This window comes from Muscardinus avellanarius (assembly GCF_963383645.1).
Source record: "Muscardinus avellanarius genome assembly, chromosome: 20".
NCBI lineage: Eukaryota > Metazoa > Chordata > Mammalia > Rodentia > Gliridae > Muscardinus > Muscardinus avellanarius.
In genome coordinates this window covers 26,287,223-26,302,862 of record NC_137806.1, presented here as the reverse complement: position 1 = coordinate 26,302,862, position 15,640 = coordinate 26,287,223, and the positions used below count along the sequence as shown (strand labels likewise).

The window sequence follows — 15,640 nt, the reverse complement described above, 5'->3', positions numbered from 1 at the left end:
AGTTCCCCTCTCCTATAGACTTGCTAATTACCTTTAGGTAGGTTAATTTACATTGGAATAGTTGCCTGCTTCTAGGCAGAAACCAAGTCTTTTCACAGAGTTGCCTCTCACCCAATTTTTGGAATATATTAATGATCAGAGCTTTCTCAAATCTTCCTAGGTCATTCCCAATACTGGTACACTTCTCACACTATTGTTTTACACAGTAAGTTTTTTCTGAAGTAGAAACTATGTCTGGATGTGACATATACAAACATATATACAATATACATATTTAATTAAGCACTTGTGCAAACTATATGCCAATAATTTCGGAGAAAACTCCTCTTCTTCATTCAGTATCTACATCATTAAATGAACACAATATAATACTTGATCGTTTGCAAAGATAAATGTTCCAGTTTCATTTTAGTGATTATTGCTAAGACTGAGATGTTATTGATCTGATGTATAAAAATCTCAAGTACAAACATGGTGGGAAATTTAATGTTTTTACCACATGCAATTAATGGCTTTTGGAGGATCATCAAGAACCCATGATGCACATTCAAAAACATATCAAAGGCCAGGCATGGTGGTGAACGCTTGTAATCCCCGCGCTTGGGAGGCGGAGACAGGAGGATCACGCAGGTTCGAAGCCAGCCTTTCTTAAGAGACCCTGTTTCCAAATAAAAATTATAAAATAGGTCTGGGAGTGTAGCCCAGAGGTAGAAGGGCTTCCAGGAACCCCAGTACCACCAAAAAATAGCAATAATAATAATAATAATAATAATAATAACATATCAAAGTCCATCACTAAGCCAAACATGAGGAGGAAGGAGAGAGGAGAGAGGAAGGAATGGGATGGGAATTGGGTAAGAGCTAATTGGGTGATGTGTGTGTGCATGTGTGCCTCTACTATCTTGTACTCCATTAAGATGAATGACTACAATGCACCAATAAAAAAGACTAAAAACAGATTTATTACGTGAGTTGAGGAGAAAAAAGAAGTCCCTTTTGACATGGAGGGTATGTAAAAAGTTTTTCATAGGCCAGGCATGGCAGCACATGCTTGTAATCCCAGTACTTGGGAGGTTGAGACTGGAGGATCACAATTTGCCGACTGCCTCAGCTACTTAGTGAGGCCCTTTGCAACTCAGTGAGACCCTGTTTCAAAAATAAAGAATAAAAAGGATGGAAGCTGCTCCCATGTCATGGAGGCTGGAAGCCACTCTCATATCAGGGAGAGCAAAAATCTGTTCCTACATCATGGAGGCTGGAAACAGCTCTCTGATCTGAGAGCATGACAGGCTTCTCACATCCTGGAGGCTAGACGTCGCTCTCATCTCATGGAGGCCAGAAGCTGCTCTCCCATCATTGATGGGATTAAAAAAGGTCACGTGTGTCACCTCCTGTGAGGCACATCACCTTGTGGGCAGTGGGGGGAGATAGTCCGGGAGGTGAGTGACCGGCAGGCTCCAGGAGATCAGGGTCCACCAGCCCACAAGATAGCCAGTCACGTAAACTATCAAAATTGTGCAAAAGTCTCCAAACCAATTCTGATCAATTGCAAAATAGCAGATTTGAAACCTCAAAGAGGTTTCAAAGTCCATTTCCCAAGAGCTTCAGGGGCTGCTCTCTTTCAGAGGAGATCTTTTCTTCTCTTTCCCTACTTAAAATAAACTTCCATAGATCCATACTTTTTGCTAATCCTTGGAAGTCATTCAGCAAAATCTACTGGATAAGAACCCTATAAGAAGAGACATCCCTGTTTCAGTCCTGGTGCATGGGAAAGATAGAAAGGTGAATTTAAAACCATCTTTTTTTTCTTGAGGTTCTGTCACATGTTAAAGCCGGCAAGGCACAGCAGTTGGGGTACCTACATGAATAGGAGGTGAAACAAAGAAAGTGGGCAGAGGAGGAAGCTGCACTGTCACTTCAACAGCCACCACTACTACAGAGCAGCCTTTGGCAATGAGATTCTGTCTGGTTAGAACCTTGTAGGTGGCACTGGGAGTACATAATTCTGAGACCCTGGGGCCACCAAACAACCCATATGTGGAGGGCAAAGATATTGTCCTGCCAACTGGTGCATTGATGCCACAGCAGTCAAGGAGCCAAGAGGCATAAAAGTCGCAACCCACCTTAATTACTTGAGTGCAGTGACTCTGCAGAGAGCTGAGGCAAGCTCATGCATACAGGCACACCGGGACTCAACCCAACCGGGTCAGGCTGTTCATTCCCTGAACCACAGGGAGGAGGTAAGCAGTCAAAGGGGTCCCAGTTGCCATTTTTGCCCTTGTTTTTTTTTTTTGTTTTTTTTTAATATATTTCTGTCTTCATAAGGAACAAGGTTCCTGGTACCTTTCTCAGCAGAGTGTGTAATCTCTCTCTTCCTGGGTAATAGGATTTTTATCATTGACATATTTTATTAATGACTGGCAAACCCAATCCTCATGGGCACCAAATTTGGGTCAGAATACCAATGGATTTGAGGATGGATTCTTAGGTCCAAATGAAACATCAGTATTTTATCATTTGGTGTTTCATTTTCCCTGCTGTTCTGGGGTTCTCTTTCCAGTATTGGAGCATATGTCTCAGGGGACTCTGAGGTATTTCTTTCTAATGCTTCTCCCTTCCTGAGAACCTTCTCACTGGGTGAAGAAGTCTTGTTTCCCATCTCGGCTGGCCTCTTTGGGGAATACTAGATACTTGGCTGAGGCCTAGTCTCCCCCTGCTGGACATTTCTAGTATTCCTCTCGGGATGCACCTTTTCTTTCTTTGCCCATCTCCCTTGTGGGAATATATATATATATATATATATATATATATATATATATATATATATACCAAGAGCAGGCACTTCTTGGTGGGCCAGTTAAAACATCTAGCAGTCTCCTCTGGAAAGGAGGCTTTATGCCATATGAAGAACCACAGATATAATAAAAGTGCAAATCCAGACTCCACACTTGCACACACAAGTACAACCCCCAGGATGCCCTAACAAGCCAGGTGTTCTTTTCTTTTTCCTCAGCTTTTCATACCTGAGTCCATTCATGGAATTTCTGGTCACCGCGGAATCTGTTAAGGCCCTCTCCACGTTGCCTCGCAAATTTTTCCTGAAGGGCTGTCACCTGCTCTAGAGATTGTGGGTCCCTTTCCCCCCAAGGCTACTGCAATAATTCAATAGGAAGTGTCTCTCTTAAGAGGAAGGGATACTCACCACCCTGGAGGGGCACTGTTTCCCACATAGGGAGCCATATTTGTTAGAAATAAATTTTTATGACGTCAAGAAAAGGCATACATTCGAAACCTGGTGGCTCACGCCAGTACTTGGGAGGCTGAGACAGGAAGATTGCAGGCTCACATCCAGGCCCAGCTACTTAATGAGACCTTCTGAAAATTAATGAGAATTTGTTTCAAAATAAAAGAATAAAAAAATAGGGCTAGGGGTGTAGCTCGAAGTTACAATGTCCCTGAATTCAATCCCTAGTACTGAAAAAAAAAAGATCCATGTTCAAAAATTTGTTTAGCAAGGCAGTTTTGCTTTTTTGCAAAAGAGGATGCTCTCAGTTATGCAAGAACAACCTGACAGAGAACCTGTGTCAGGGTCTTATATCCCTGACACAAAGCCCCTCATGTGCATTACTTCTTTTGGTGGGAGTTAATAGTTTCCCATTCTCCCATGTTGGGCTACAGGAGAAGACTGGAGAGGGTTGATACCAATAATCACTTAAGAGATACTAATTTTGTGAAAGGATGTAAATCCCTACCAGGTTACAAAATGGTGATTTAAGGTAAGTGCTAAGGTTTAAACTGTTATAATTTGGGGGAGGAATTGTCCCCAGGGACCTCGGTTAGGCTCCCAGAAACCGTTCCCGAAAACACGGGCTCTTGTCCAGAACTAGGATCGAGATACACTAGTCCAGACTCTTGATGAAGACTTAAATGTGTTTATTATTACAAAGATAGAAATAAAGAAGACAGTTAGAGCCCTATACTATGGTGGGATAGTATAAAAGGGTAGCAAAATGAAGTCACCTGAGTTCAAAATACAAAATAGCTTTCATAGATACAAAGTCCCCCATCTTACTCTACCACACAATCCTATGACCCAGGTGTAAGCCTGTCCCTTAACTCATTGCAGGCCTCTTTTGTTAAAAGCCTAGGTTTCTTTGTTAAGACCAGAATGACTTACAAGGTCAAGGGCCACAGGGTATCTACTCCCCTTTCACAAAAGTCAATGCCCTCCTCCCATACTCTTGGGGAATTCTGATGCAAACCTGTTTTTAGAACGTGAAAGTCCTAGGTCCCAACTCCTCCATCTACTTCTAATTACTTTTGGAGAGGGTACTTTGCATTATAACAGCTACTTGAGTGCCTGGCAGTAATCAGGCTCTAATTGCTTTTCTTTTCACAGAGCTGACCTCCACTTTCTATAAACTGATATTTTTTTTTTAAAAAAAACACTTTAATTTTTAAGACAACTGCAAGCACCTCAAACAATGGATTATTGTTACAACACTTGTTAGCTTTTCACAATCTAGTTATTGCAATGGCATATGGATAAATGTTAATGGACAAAGTCAAGAAAAACAAGGCACCTTAATGAATGTAAAATTTAAAATAAAAAGACATTCAATCCACTGACATCTAAAAGAGGATCAATATACCTCTATATATTACATTCTAAAATTGTATTGCCTACTTATGGTTTGTGTCCTGGATTCTACAATTAATTTTAAGGAAATGCATAAACAAACTGTGCTGATTTTTGAAATATATATTAATAACCAAAACTTCTTTTTTGAATCTTTTTAGGCCATTTCCCAATACCGGTATAGTAAGCTATTCCTTTAAGAGAAAAACTCAATTATATTGTTACATAATGACAACCCAGAGTTGATTTCTCAAGGATATAGAGTCATCTCTTCAAAGATAAACATTGAGGAAAATAGTGTCCTCCTACCCTGGGTGGTTTATGCAAGGCTACAACTGCTTGTTTTCCCTGGAAAAGTCTTATTTTTCTTTGCAGTAATGACAATTAACTAGCACAGAATGTTATCCCAGTTACTAGGTTAATTTAGATTTGAGCTCTGAAAACTTGTATCACAAATGGTGTTGTCAAGCCTTCTCACATGAGGACTGGTTATCACTTATCTTGAAAAAAAACGTGTGTCAGGATTGGATCTGTTTGGCTATATAAAGAATAAAGGGACGTATTTTTTTTCTGTCTTCTCAACTGAAATTTTCATTTTATATCTTTTGTTGTGATACTGGGTACTCAAATCAGATACATTCTACCTCTGAGATATACCCCCAGCCCTATTTTTATTGTTGTTGTTATTATTATTATTATTATTATTATTATTATTTATTATTTTGAAACAGACCCTCAAAATGTTGCTGAGGCCTGCCTTGAACTTATTATCTTCCTGTCTCAGCCTCTCAAGCACTGGGATAATAGGCAATCTGTTTAGCACATTTATTGTGTGTGCTGTTTTACCTGGCTATAATGCTTATTCAGTAACATGGCAAAATAATTTATTTTCTACAGTTGTGAAGGAAAATTTTCTGGATTGGTAGATTTTTTTCCCTACAATATATAGGAGAATAAACTTAGTCTGTTATTGATGTAGGATAGAAGGAATAAGTAGGTAGAAAGGAGACAGGCAGGAAGGAAAAGTAAAAATATAACTTTGATATAAGAACCTGGAGCTGAAGTGCTTCAGCCTCTAGTCCACAAACCAGTTCTCTTCCCAGGCCTGACTCTCCCATAAATTCTTGGGAAACCTGTAGATCCTAGAGTTAACAATATTCCTGGGAAACCTGTAATTTAGGATAGCCCAGCTTATCTGCCAATCAACTAATGAGGACCCCAATCAACCCAAGATCATCCACCCTAAGGCTGACCAGACCACAGACCATCAGGAAGCGCCTCGGGACTACTGGACTGAGCTCATCCACCCTAAGGCTGACCAGAGCACCTGCCCACCATAAACTGCCCTGGAACTACAGAAAGAACTTTCACTTGCGGTGGAGTCTATTGTTACTGCTACAGACAAACATGTAACAGAAGTCTCAAATCACAGAAACAACTTTATCAGTTGTGTCTTAGGAATTTAAAATCCATTGTCACAAGCTGGCCATGGTGGCACAAGGCTGTAATCCTAGTAATGAGGAGGCTGAGATAGGAGGATCACAGTTTCAAGGACAGCCTTAGCAAGGTGAAGCCATCTACACTTAGTGAGACCCTGTTTCAGTTTAAAAAGTAAAAATAGGGCAGGGGTAGAGCTCAGAGGTAGAAGGTTCCTGGGTTCAATTCCCAGTAACACACACACACACACACACACACACACACACACACACACACACACTTTGTTGTAGAAAATTAGTTATTTCTGTGATTCAGCATTTCTCATTTTTTGCTTTATGTTATATTTTCCTTTTATTATTTATTATTAGTAATAATAAGCTATGCTTATCTTTTTTTTTTCTTGCATTCTGCCTCTGAATTACTCCCCAGCCCTTTTTTAGTTTTTAGAAACGGGGTCTGGGGACCTGGCTAAAGTGCTGGGGACCTGGCTCATTTGCTGACACTGGCCTGACCCTGCAATCTCCTTGCCCCAGCCTGCCATATACTGGGATTACAGGTGCATGCCACCGCACCTATGGGAACTGTGAGGTCTGGCTCTGAGGTCTGGCTATGTGGTCATGCCAGAGAAAGCCTGAGAACAAAGGAACAAGAAATGAAAAACTTCCCCTGACAACTGCCCTGCCCAAAGCACACCAACCAGTGGCTTACGCGACTACTCCTGTATTCCTTACTTTCTTGCCCCATAAAAAAGCCTCCAGGCTAAAAAGTGGCAGGCTTTCTGACTCTTGTGGGCTCTCTCCCAGGTCAGATGCCTCCTTCTAGATTTTATTCCTAAATAAAGCCTGATCCCTGCTGTAGAGCCATGTTTTATTTGCCCCAATACACCCTAATAATGCCTGGTTGTCTTTTCCTGATTTATAGTCTATACTGATCTAGCCTTTATTGTCTGGTAGGCTTCTTTTGTCTGTTCTCTGTTGGTTTGGGAAAATGTCTTTTTTCATGTGTTTGATATTTAGACAATCCAAAGAAAATAATGCAATCAGGTTTATTTATCCCTATCTGCTGTATTGTGCCTTTTTGGAGAAAATTTTCCTTCGAGGCTTCCTATACTATTAGCTCAGCCAGGAGAGGCACTCTGGCTTAGTTGTAGATTTCTGTCCAAACAGTCTTGTCCAGAACTGTTCCTGAACGAAGGTCTTGGGTTCTTACTGCTTCAAAGCCAGTATTTGGAAGTTGAGATTTGGTGGAAGAATTCAGGTTGAGTCAAGGCCAGAAGTTGGAGGAGCTGAAGTGGCTGTGGACTTCAAGGTTTTATTTTGCAGAATTCAGAGATGTAAAGGGTTTTTATGGGGGAAAGAGGGAGGAGGGATGGTGAGACATGGTCAGGAAGCTACATGCTGAGTAGGGGCTTCCTCATTCAAGACATGTGTTTTCAATATTTACTTCCTCTGAGCAGAATATTACAAGTGACCTTAAACTCCTGGGAATAGATTCTATTTTTCTTGAAACAGATGTACCATTTTTCTGCAAACTAACTCTTACATTGATTCACATGTTTCCCATTAGTGAATGCATGGAACCAAATACTAAGGTGGGCAGTTGTCGAGGTCACCAGATGTTCTGGGTTCTGTAACTCTAAGGAAGTTCATATCTTAACTCATTTGGGTGTGGTTTCTCTTTAGGATTCAGAATCCTGAACAACAAGAAGAGGATAAGGGGATATATCCTTGCAAAATACTTAGGGAATGCAAGAGTAACTCTGCCAAGAACAACTCTCCAAAGGAGTGGCCTTGTGCAGAACTATTTGGCTACATGGTATCCTTAACAACACCAACAAAAATATCTAGTTTCTAAAGTCATATGGTTTGCTCTTTTTAAAACTGTGATTTTTTTTGCGAGAATCCTATCCCTGGTTATCCTATTTGAGCACCTCCTTGGGATTTTTCAAATCAGTTTTTACCTAAACTTGAAATATTTATATAAATGGTAAGAGGGGCCAGGCGTGGTGGTACATGCCTCTAATCAGAGTTTTCGGGAGGCTGAGACAGGAGGATCATCTTTTCCAGGCCAACCTCAGCAACATAGTAAGATCTTATTTCAAAATAAACGATATTTTAAAAAATGGCTAAAGATATAGCGCAGAGGTAGAATGCCCATGGGTTTAAACCCCTATACCATAAAAAAAATAAAGAAAGATAAATGATAACAGGGGTCCATTTTGTGCTCAGCCAGTAGGATGCTTTAAAAAAAAAAATGACACCTTTTTCTTTTCTTTCTCCGACCTTTCCATCTCCCCCTCCCTAAGCCCAGAGAAACAGGGCTAGCATTCTTATCATGTCCTTTACATCACTGACACAGGAATGAAGAACTGATGCCAGTGTGTCTGAGACTGCTATCTCTAGGATAGCAGTATTTTTGTTTTGTTTTTTGTGGTACCAGGGATTGAAGCCAGGGTGTTTACCTCAGAACCTCACTATACTCACAGCTATTTCCATTTTTGTTTGTTCTTTTGAAATATGGTCTCACTAGGTTGTTGAGAGTCACCCTGAATTACTGAGGCTGATCTCAAACCTACAGTTTTCCTGTCTCAACGTCTAAAGGGAATACAGGAGGATGCCACCATGCCTAGCTCGGGGATACCATTTTGACATAAATTATGCCTCTTGATAAACACATCTTAATATTTGTCCTTTATTTTATTTTTGGTACTAGGTATTGAACCCAGGGTCATTCTACCTCCAATATACAACCCCAGAACCGTTTTTTTTTTTTTTAATAATTTGAAAGGGTTTTGCTAAGTTGCTAAGGCTGTTCTCAAACCAGGGATCCTCTAGCCTCAGCCTCCCAAGCACTGGAATTACAGACATATGCCACTGTGCTTGATGGATTTGTCTCTCTCTCTTTTTTTTTTTTTCTCCTTAGCACTGGTAAAGCAGTTATTTATGAATAAATTTCACTGTATTTTTCATTTGATAGCAAATTAATAATACTTTTTTTTTCTTTTTTCTTAAAACCTTGTCTTCAATTACTTGAATTGGCATCAGAAGCAAGAACCGGGTGTTTGGTATCAAAACATTTATTTATTTAACTGGTTCAATAAGGTAATATATAGTTACTGCTCAGAAGCCAAGAGCAAAAGAGAGCAAGGGGGGAGAGAATCTAATACAATCCCCCAAGATCAGACCCCCTGCAAGTTCTGATCTTAGTAACTAAGCCCCACTTCCAACATTCATACCTTGTTTCCATGAGGGCTGGGGGGACATTCTAAATTAAAACCATTATACCTAATATGCAAGGGACAATGAAGAAAGGGAGGAAAATTAATCACTTGTAGAAAATCACAAATGGCCTTGTGCAAGATTTACTTTTAGGAAAGTGAATGGGCAAAATGATGGTCTCGTAACAGTATCTGCTTGGGGACAGTTCCTACTTCTCTCTCAGATTAGAGTCGCTTCAAGGCAGATCGTTGGTAGCAATTGTATTCTTTGGGGGAAACTCTGATTTTTAGATAGATAAAGGATTTGAGGAGCTCTAAAATAATAAACTTGCAGTTCAGAATCACCCTTGTGACAAAGCAAAATTAGCCAATCACCTTCAGGATATGGACTTGAGAGCTGTAGCAAGCCCAGCCACATGGATGAGATTGGTCAACCATGCAGCACCGCCCAGTAGGAAGCCTACACTGGCTACAGATAAGAGGTATGGGAAGACAGTCTGTAAGGAGAAGGACTTTCGCCTTCTAGTTTGTTTAGGTCTATAGAGGTAATGTCTCCAGGTTACTGAGGGGATGTGAGTTAAGGTTCTGATATACATTCAGGAGCGTATATGAGCTTCTGTTCTTTTCTGGCCAATAGCTTGTTGATTGATCAACCTATACCCTCTCCCCTTCCTCATATCCTCTAGCCCTATACTTAAACTTAGGGCACCTCAGAATTTCTCTCCCAAGCGCGGGGATTACAAGCGTGCACCACCATGCCTGGCATAGAAACAGTTTTTAGATAAACACTGCATAAATTATTGACATACCCACATGCAAGAGTTAATAATAATCTGAGTCAAAGCTTAAAACAGACAGGATAGATACAAAATGAAGGCAGAGATGCCAAGCCTTTATCATTATTTTGAGTTATACACTGAGTATCAACAATGAAACAGAGTCAATTGTTAAGTAATGTTTTATTTTTTATTAATTTTATTTGCTTGCTTAATTTGATACTGGGGATTAGACCCAGAGTCTTCTAACTTCAAACTACACTCCCAGACTTTTAAAAAATTTTTATTTATTTATTTATTTATTTATTTATTTATTTATTTTATTTTGTGATACTGGTAATAAAACCCAGGGGTATTCTACCTCCAAGCTCTACACCCAGCCCTATTTTTTATTCTTAATTTTGAAACAGTGTCTCATGGAGTTCCAAAGGGCCTCACTAAGTAGCTGAGGCTATCCACAAACCATGATCTTCCTGTCTTAGCCTCTCAAATGCTGACATTACAAGCATGAGTCACTACGCCCAGCTTTTAATATTTATTTTGAGACAGGGTCTTGCTAAGTGGTTGAGATTAGCCTTGAACCTCTGACATCCTATCTCAGCCCTAGGATTGCAGTCATGTGTCACCATGCCTGGCCATAATCTACATGTTAATTTTTTTTTTAACTGTAAGGGTTTTCTTTTCTTTCCTTCCTTCCTTCCTTCCTTCCTTTCTTTCTTTCTTTCTTTTTTTTTTTTTTTTTTTTTTTTTTTGGTGGTACTGCGGTTTCTGGAAACCCTTCTACCTCCGGGCTATACTCCCAGACACCTATTTTTTATATTCTTATTTGGAAACAGGGTCTCTTAAGCCAGCGAGGCCAGCTTCGAACCTGCGCAATCCTTCTGTCTCTACCTCCCAAGCGCGGGTAGTACAAGCGTGCGCCACCACGCCTGGCAACTGTAAGGGTTTTCAAATGCTGCAGCTGTTTGCATACTGTGCTCCTCTAAAGGGCATTTAGGAAGACACTGGACTGCGTTTATTTGCAGCATTTGGTTGGCTCCATTGAAATCCAACATGAAGACCCTCCCCAAGTAAACAACCTCATTCTCAATGACAGTTGAGTTGTAGGAGCCATTGAAGGTTGTGTCTAAAATATTCGCCTTAACTGGATACTTTCCTTCATAGAAATGAAAGCATTCTTCTATAATAAGCACTAGATAATGAGAGTCAGGAAAACACACGCAGTCTTCAGTATCCTCCCAAAAGAATTAAAGTTAGAATACTAAGGTGACACATGCATACCCAAGTTTATAGCAACATACTTCACAAGAGCAAAATTATGGGAACAACCTAGGTGTCCCATCACCAGGTGAATGGATAAAGAAAATGTGCACGAAATGGAGATTTCCTCGGCCATAATGAACAAAATCATGTCATTTGCACAAATGGATGAGACTAGAGAATATTCGGCCCAGTGAGATCAGCCAGGCTGAGAAAACTAAGGGCCACATGTGTTCTCTCCTTTGTGGATGCTAAAGAAAACACATGCCTTGCTCAATATTCTCACTGCTACAATCCAAACAAGCTGATCACACAACTTAGAGGAAGGAAGATATATTTGCTCACAATTTCCTGGAGATTGTGGCTTCAATCCATGTGAGGCCAGGATCTGAAGCTCAGAACACGGCAGCAGGAAGCAGAAAGAGAGGAAGACCTCAAGTTTCAGCTCTCACATCATGGAGGCCAGACACAGAGAGAGCCAACAAGCAAGGGGCTTGAAAGGCATAAGCATATTTCCTAAAAGCACATCCCCAGGAACCCACCTTCTCCAGCCACATCTCATGGACCATGGACCTAGCTTTCCATCCAGATAAGTCCATCGCAACGAAATCACGTTACTGACGTGATTACAACCCTTGAGACTTAACTTCGCAAACCCTGAGCTCTCTAGGGGACATTCTGCATCTTACCATAACAAAGTAGAAAAGAAAAGTGACTTCATAAAAACAAGAAAAGAGACTAGTAGAGTAGTAGGAAGGGATGGGGTGAGGGACGAGGGGAAGGGATAAAGAAGGCTGGGGGAAGGCCACATACAAACAAAGGATGTTACATTTGTATGTGAATGTATTGTTACCAATGGCATTAGTATGTCTGGGGAGGGATGAGGTTGGGGGAGGGCTGGATTCAAAGGGCAACACACAAAGAGATGCTGTGTACATGTATGAATGAATCACTTGTGTCGCTTTATGATGTACACCTGCAATGCATCAATTAACAAAAGACAAAAATAAGAAATACTTGTGATAATAAGAAACAGTGCATTTCTGTTTACCTAAGGGGAAGTTGTTTCTTTCAGCACACCCTTGAACTTTGTCTCCTCTCAGTCGTCTGCCATAACTTCTATAAAGCTATATGACCAAGCACAATCCCACCTATTGTTCAATGATTCTCGTAGCTTCACATTACCTCTCTTCTAAGTGCTGACTCAAAGACAGACTCCTCCTCTCCCTTCCTCCTGTGTCTTGCTCCTTCGCCTTTGAATGGCGTAACTCTTCAGCTGGAAGGTGTCGTCCCTGGGCACTGGCAATGATGTCCCCACCTCTCACTCCTTTCTACCGTCCAGTCTTTCATCAGTCACTTTTCCCTAATAGGGGAAAAAAACGACAAGAGTTTAGGTTCCTGGCTTATTGCTTCTTCCTGTCAGCTTTTTTTCTTCTTCCAATATCCCCATGTTGTAAGAGAGAAACAGGAGTTTTGTGGCCATCTACCATACATATGGCTTTTCAATTTAGAAAAAAAAACATGCCCCTTGGGTGCAGTGGTGCATGCCTGTAAATCCCAGTAATTGGGAGGCTGACACATGAGGATCGCAGGTTTGGGCCCAGTGTCCGCAACTTGGCAAGGGCCTCAGCAACTTAGTGAGAATCCGTTTTAAAAATAAATAAATAGAGCCTGGAGTGGTGGTGCACACTTGTCATCCCAGCATTTAGGAGGCTGAGACCGGAGGATTGTGCTTCCCGGACAGCCTCAGCTACTTAGTGAGGCCCTTTGCAACTCAGTGAGACCCTGTGTCAAAATAAATAATAAAAAATAGGGCAGGGGATATAGCTCGGAGGTTGAATGCCCCTGGGTTCCATCCCCAGACCTGTAAAATAAATAAATGAATAAATGAATGAATGAATAAATAAATAAATAAATAAATAAATAAATAAATAAATAGGGCTGGGGTGCCACCTAGAGGTAGAATGCCCTTAGGTTCAATCCCCAGAATCACAAAACAAAATAAAACAAAGTGACAACAACAAAAAAGTTGTGTTTGGATAAGTCCAGGGGGTGCAGTTATACCCCCCCCCCCCATTTCACGTCCTTCGTACTTGACCGCTCACGCTCGGCGCTGTTCTGTTGCAATGATCTCAATATCCATCTCTTTGTTCTCTTTACCACTACTTAGTTTAAAACCCAAAGCAACGTGGACTCTTGGCCCATTGCAGTCCCCCAGCCCGTCGTTCCCTAGGGCTCTATCCCTCCACTTTTCTGACGGTTAGCCATACTTCCTACAATCCTAAAATCCTTCTGGTGTTCCTTATAGAAGCTGTGGCTCAGCATCACAAAACATTCAACTTCTGCTGCCATTCTCGGGTCCGCTCCCTTTTCTCCCGTCTAAATTTCTAGGTTGGCTTGAGGGTCATCAGTTCCCCCAAGAAATGGTTGAAGTTCTCTCCTGCTGTCTTGTTGAGGAGCGTGGAGGTGGGGCAGGTGTCCGCCTTGCTCATAACGCCATTTCAGGACAATCTCCTTTTCTCCTCCCTGGAGATGACCACCTCTCCAACTGCCCATCCCACTGTCACCTGTCACCCACACCAAGATCACTGGTCCTCATTCTTGGAGATTTTAACACCTTTGTGTAGGTCAGTACTACTTCTACCATGATTCCTGGTGTTTTTAGCATCCTCATACAATGCACTGGCCTTTCATGTCCTGGACTTTCTTTGTCATAATAAAAAATTTTCCCCTTTACAGAGTACTCTCCAACCACTGTCACTTTTCTTTATGACTTTCCAGTGAAATACCTTGAACAACTTATCTACATTCATTGCTTTCAATTCCCACTCTTAAACTCACAGACTGCAGTGTTTTGCCCTCATTTTGCCTCTAGAAATGTTACTGTTAAGTTCACTGGGAACTTCCATGCTGCTACATTTTGTGTTTAATTCTCAGATCTCGACTTGCTTAATCTACCAACAGCAGCTATCACTAAATTGCTCTCTTCACTTGATATCCTTGACTTCGTTTTCTTTTGGGCTTCCTCCTCCTCTGTCTCTTTCCCTGGCTTTTCTAATTTTTCTCATTTCCAGCTATTGGGGTGCCCATGGCACAACCCTTGAATTTTTTTTTATCTTCAGATAATAAGATTCTCCTAATGATCTTGATACTCTCATGGCTTTAAATACCATCAATAATCTATAAACTTTCAAATCAGTTACTCCAGTTCAATCCTTCGCCCCAAATCTAGATTATAAATCAAGTCGTTACCTAACATCTCTACTTGAGATGCATCTTCTCTTGTTCCATTTGCCCCAGTAAGAACTCCTCTAGTCCCGGGCAATTCTGCCCCACCTTTATTTTCCCAGCTTCAGTAAACTACAACTCCATTCTTCTGGTAACAAAGTCCAAAGTTTGTGGAATCAGTCTGGCTTTCCTTATCACTCCATATCACATCTAAAATAGAATGAATAGTCAACCTCACTAGTGAGGTCTTAGGAGTCATAAAGGAGCTGTTATCAGAGGACCAGAGTACGTACATTGAGGGTGCCTAAATGCACTCAAGGCTGATGGGAACCAGGAGGGAGGGGAGAAGGCTGCTCCAGAAAGAGATAATCACTGAAACAAAGGCAAGAACGCAGCAATTCATCTGTGTTCTCAGACAATTCTTTTCTTTTTTGCAAGAAGCCTTCCTTCTTCAAGGAAGCAAGGCAGAGAGAATCAGAAGGTGCAATGGGTCCTTGATATGAAGAAAATATATAGTGTAATTTGGGGTGAGGGTTCCCAAAGAATTTTGTGACATGTGTGCTTTGCACCACACATCAGCTTTGCTCAAACAATTCTGAAGCTAAATGTGGTGCTGCACACCTGCAATCCCAGTTACTGGGAGATTCAGGAAGAAGGATTTTAAGTTGAGGGCAAGCCTAAGCCATTTAATGATACCTCATCTCAAGAAAAATCAAAATATAAAATTTATAAATAGGTCTATAGATGTGCTTCAGTGGTGGATTTCTTGCCTAGTATGTTCAAGGCCCTGAGTTCCATCTTCGACGCCTCAAAACAAAACAAAGTTGTTTTTTTCATAGGAATTATGATTAAATAGAAAGTGAGGAAATTAACCAAGGAGGAATCGATGACCAGAAATGAGAAGCCTGATGATAACTTTGTATCTTGTAATGTAGGTCTGATGTAATTATGAAGAACAAATTACGACCAATTTTGCAACTCAGGAGCAATGCCAAAGAGAAAACTCAAACAACTGTGGCATACCTAACATGTACTTTTTTTTTTTGTAAGATGTGCCTGTAGAGACATGAAAGAAACACACAC

The 15,640-nt window shown here is 40.9% G+C and overlaps 1 protein-coding gene across 1 annotated transcript in view; it reads left to right on the top strand.

Annotated features, from left to right (window-relative positions):
* The window catches only part of LOC308277828 (uncharacterized protein), a gene marked incomplete at both ends in the record, with an annotated part of 82,103 nt that overhangs the window by 46,377 nt on the left and 20,086 nt on the right, over positions 1-15,640 (top strand). The window contains 2 exons of the mRNA XM_080717220.1: positions 13,721-13,952; positions 15,493-15,587. Coding sequence (XP_080573346.1) covers positions 13,721-13,952; positions 15,493-15,587 — 327 coding nt within the window. The remainder of the gene's footprint in view (positions 1-13,720; positions 13,953-15,492; positions 15,588-15,640) is intronic.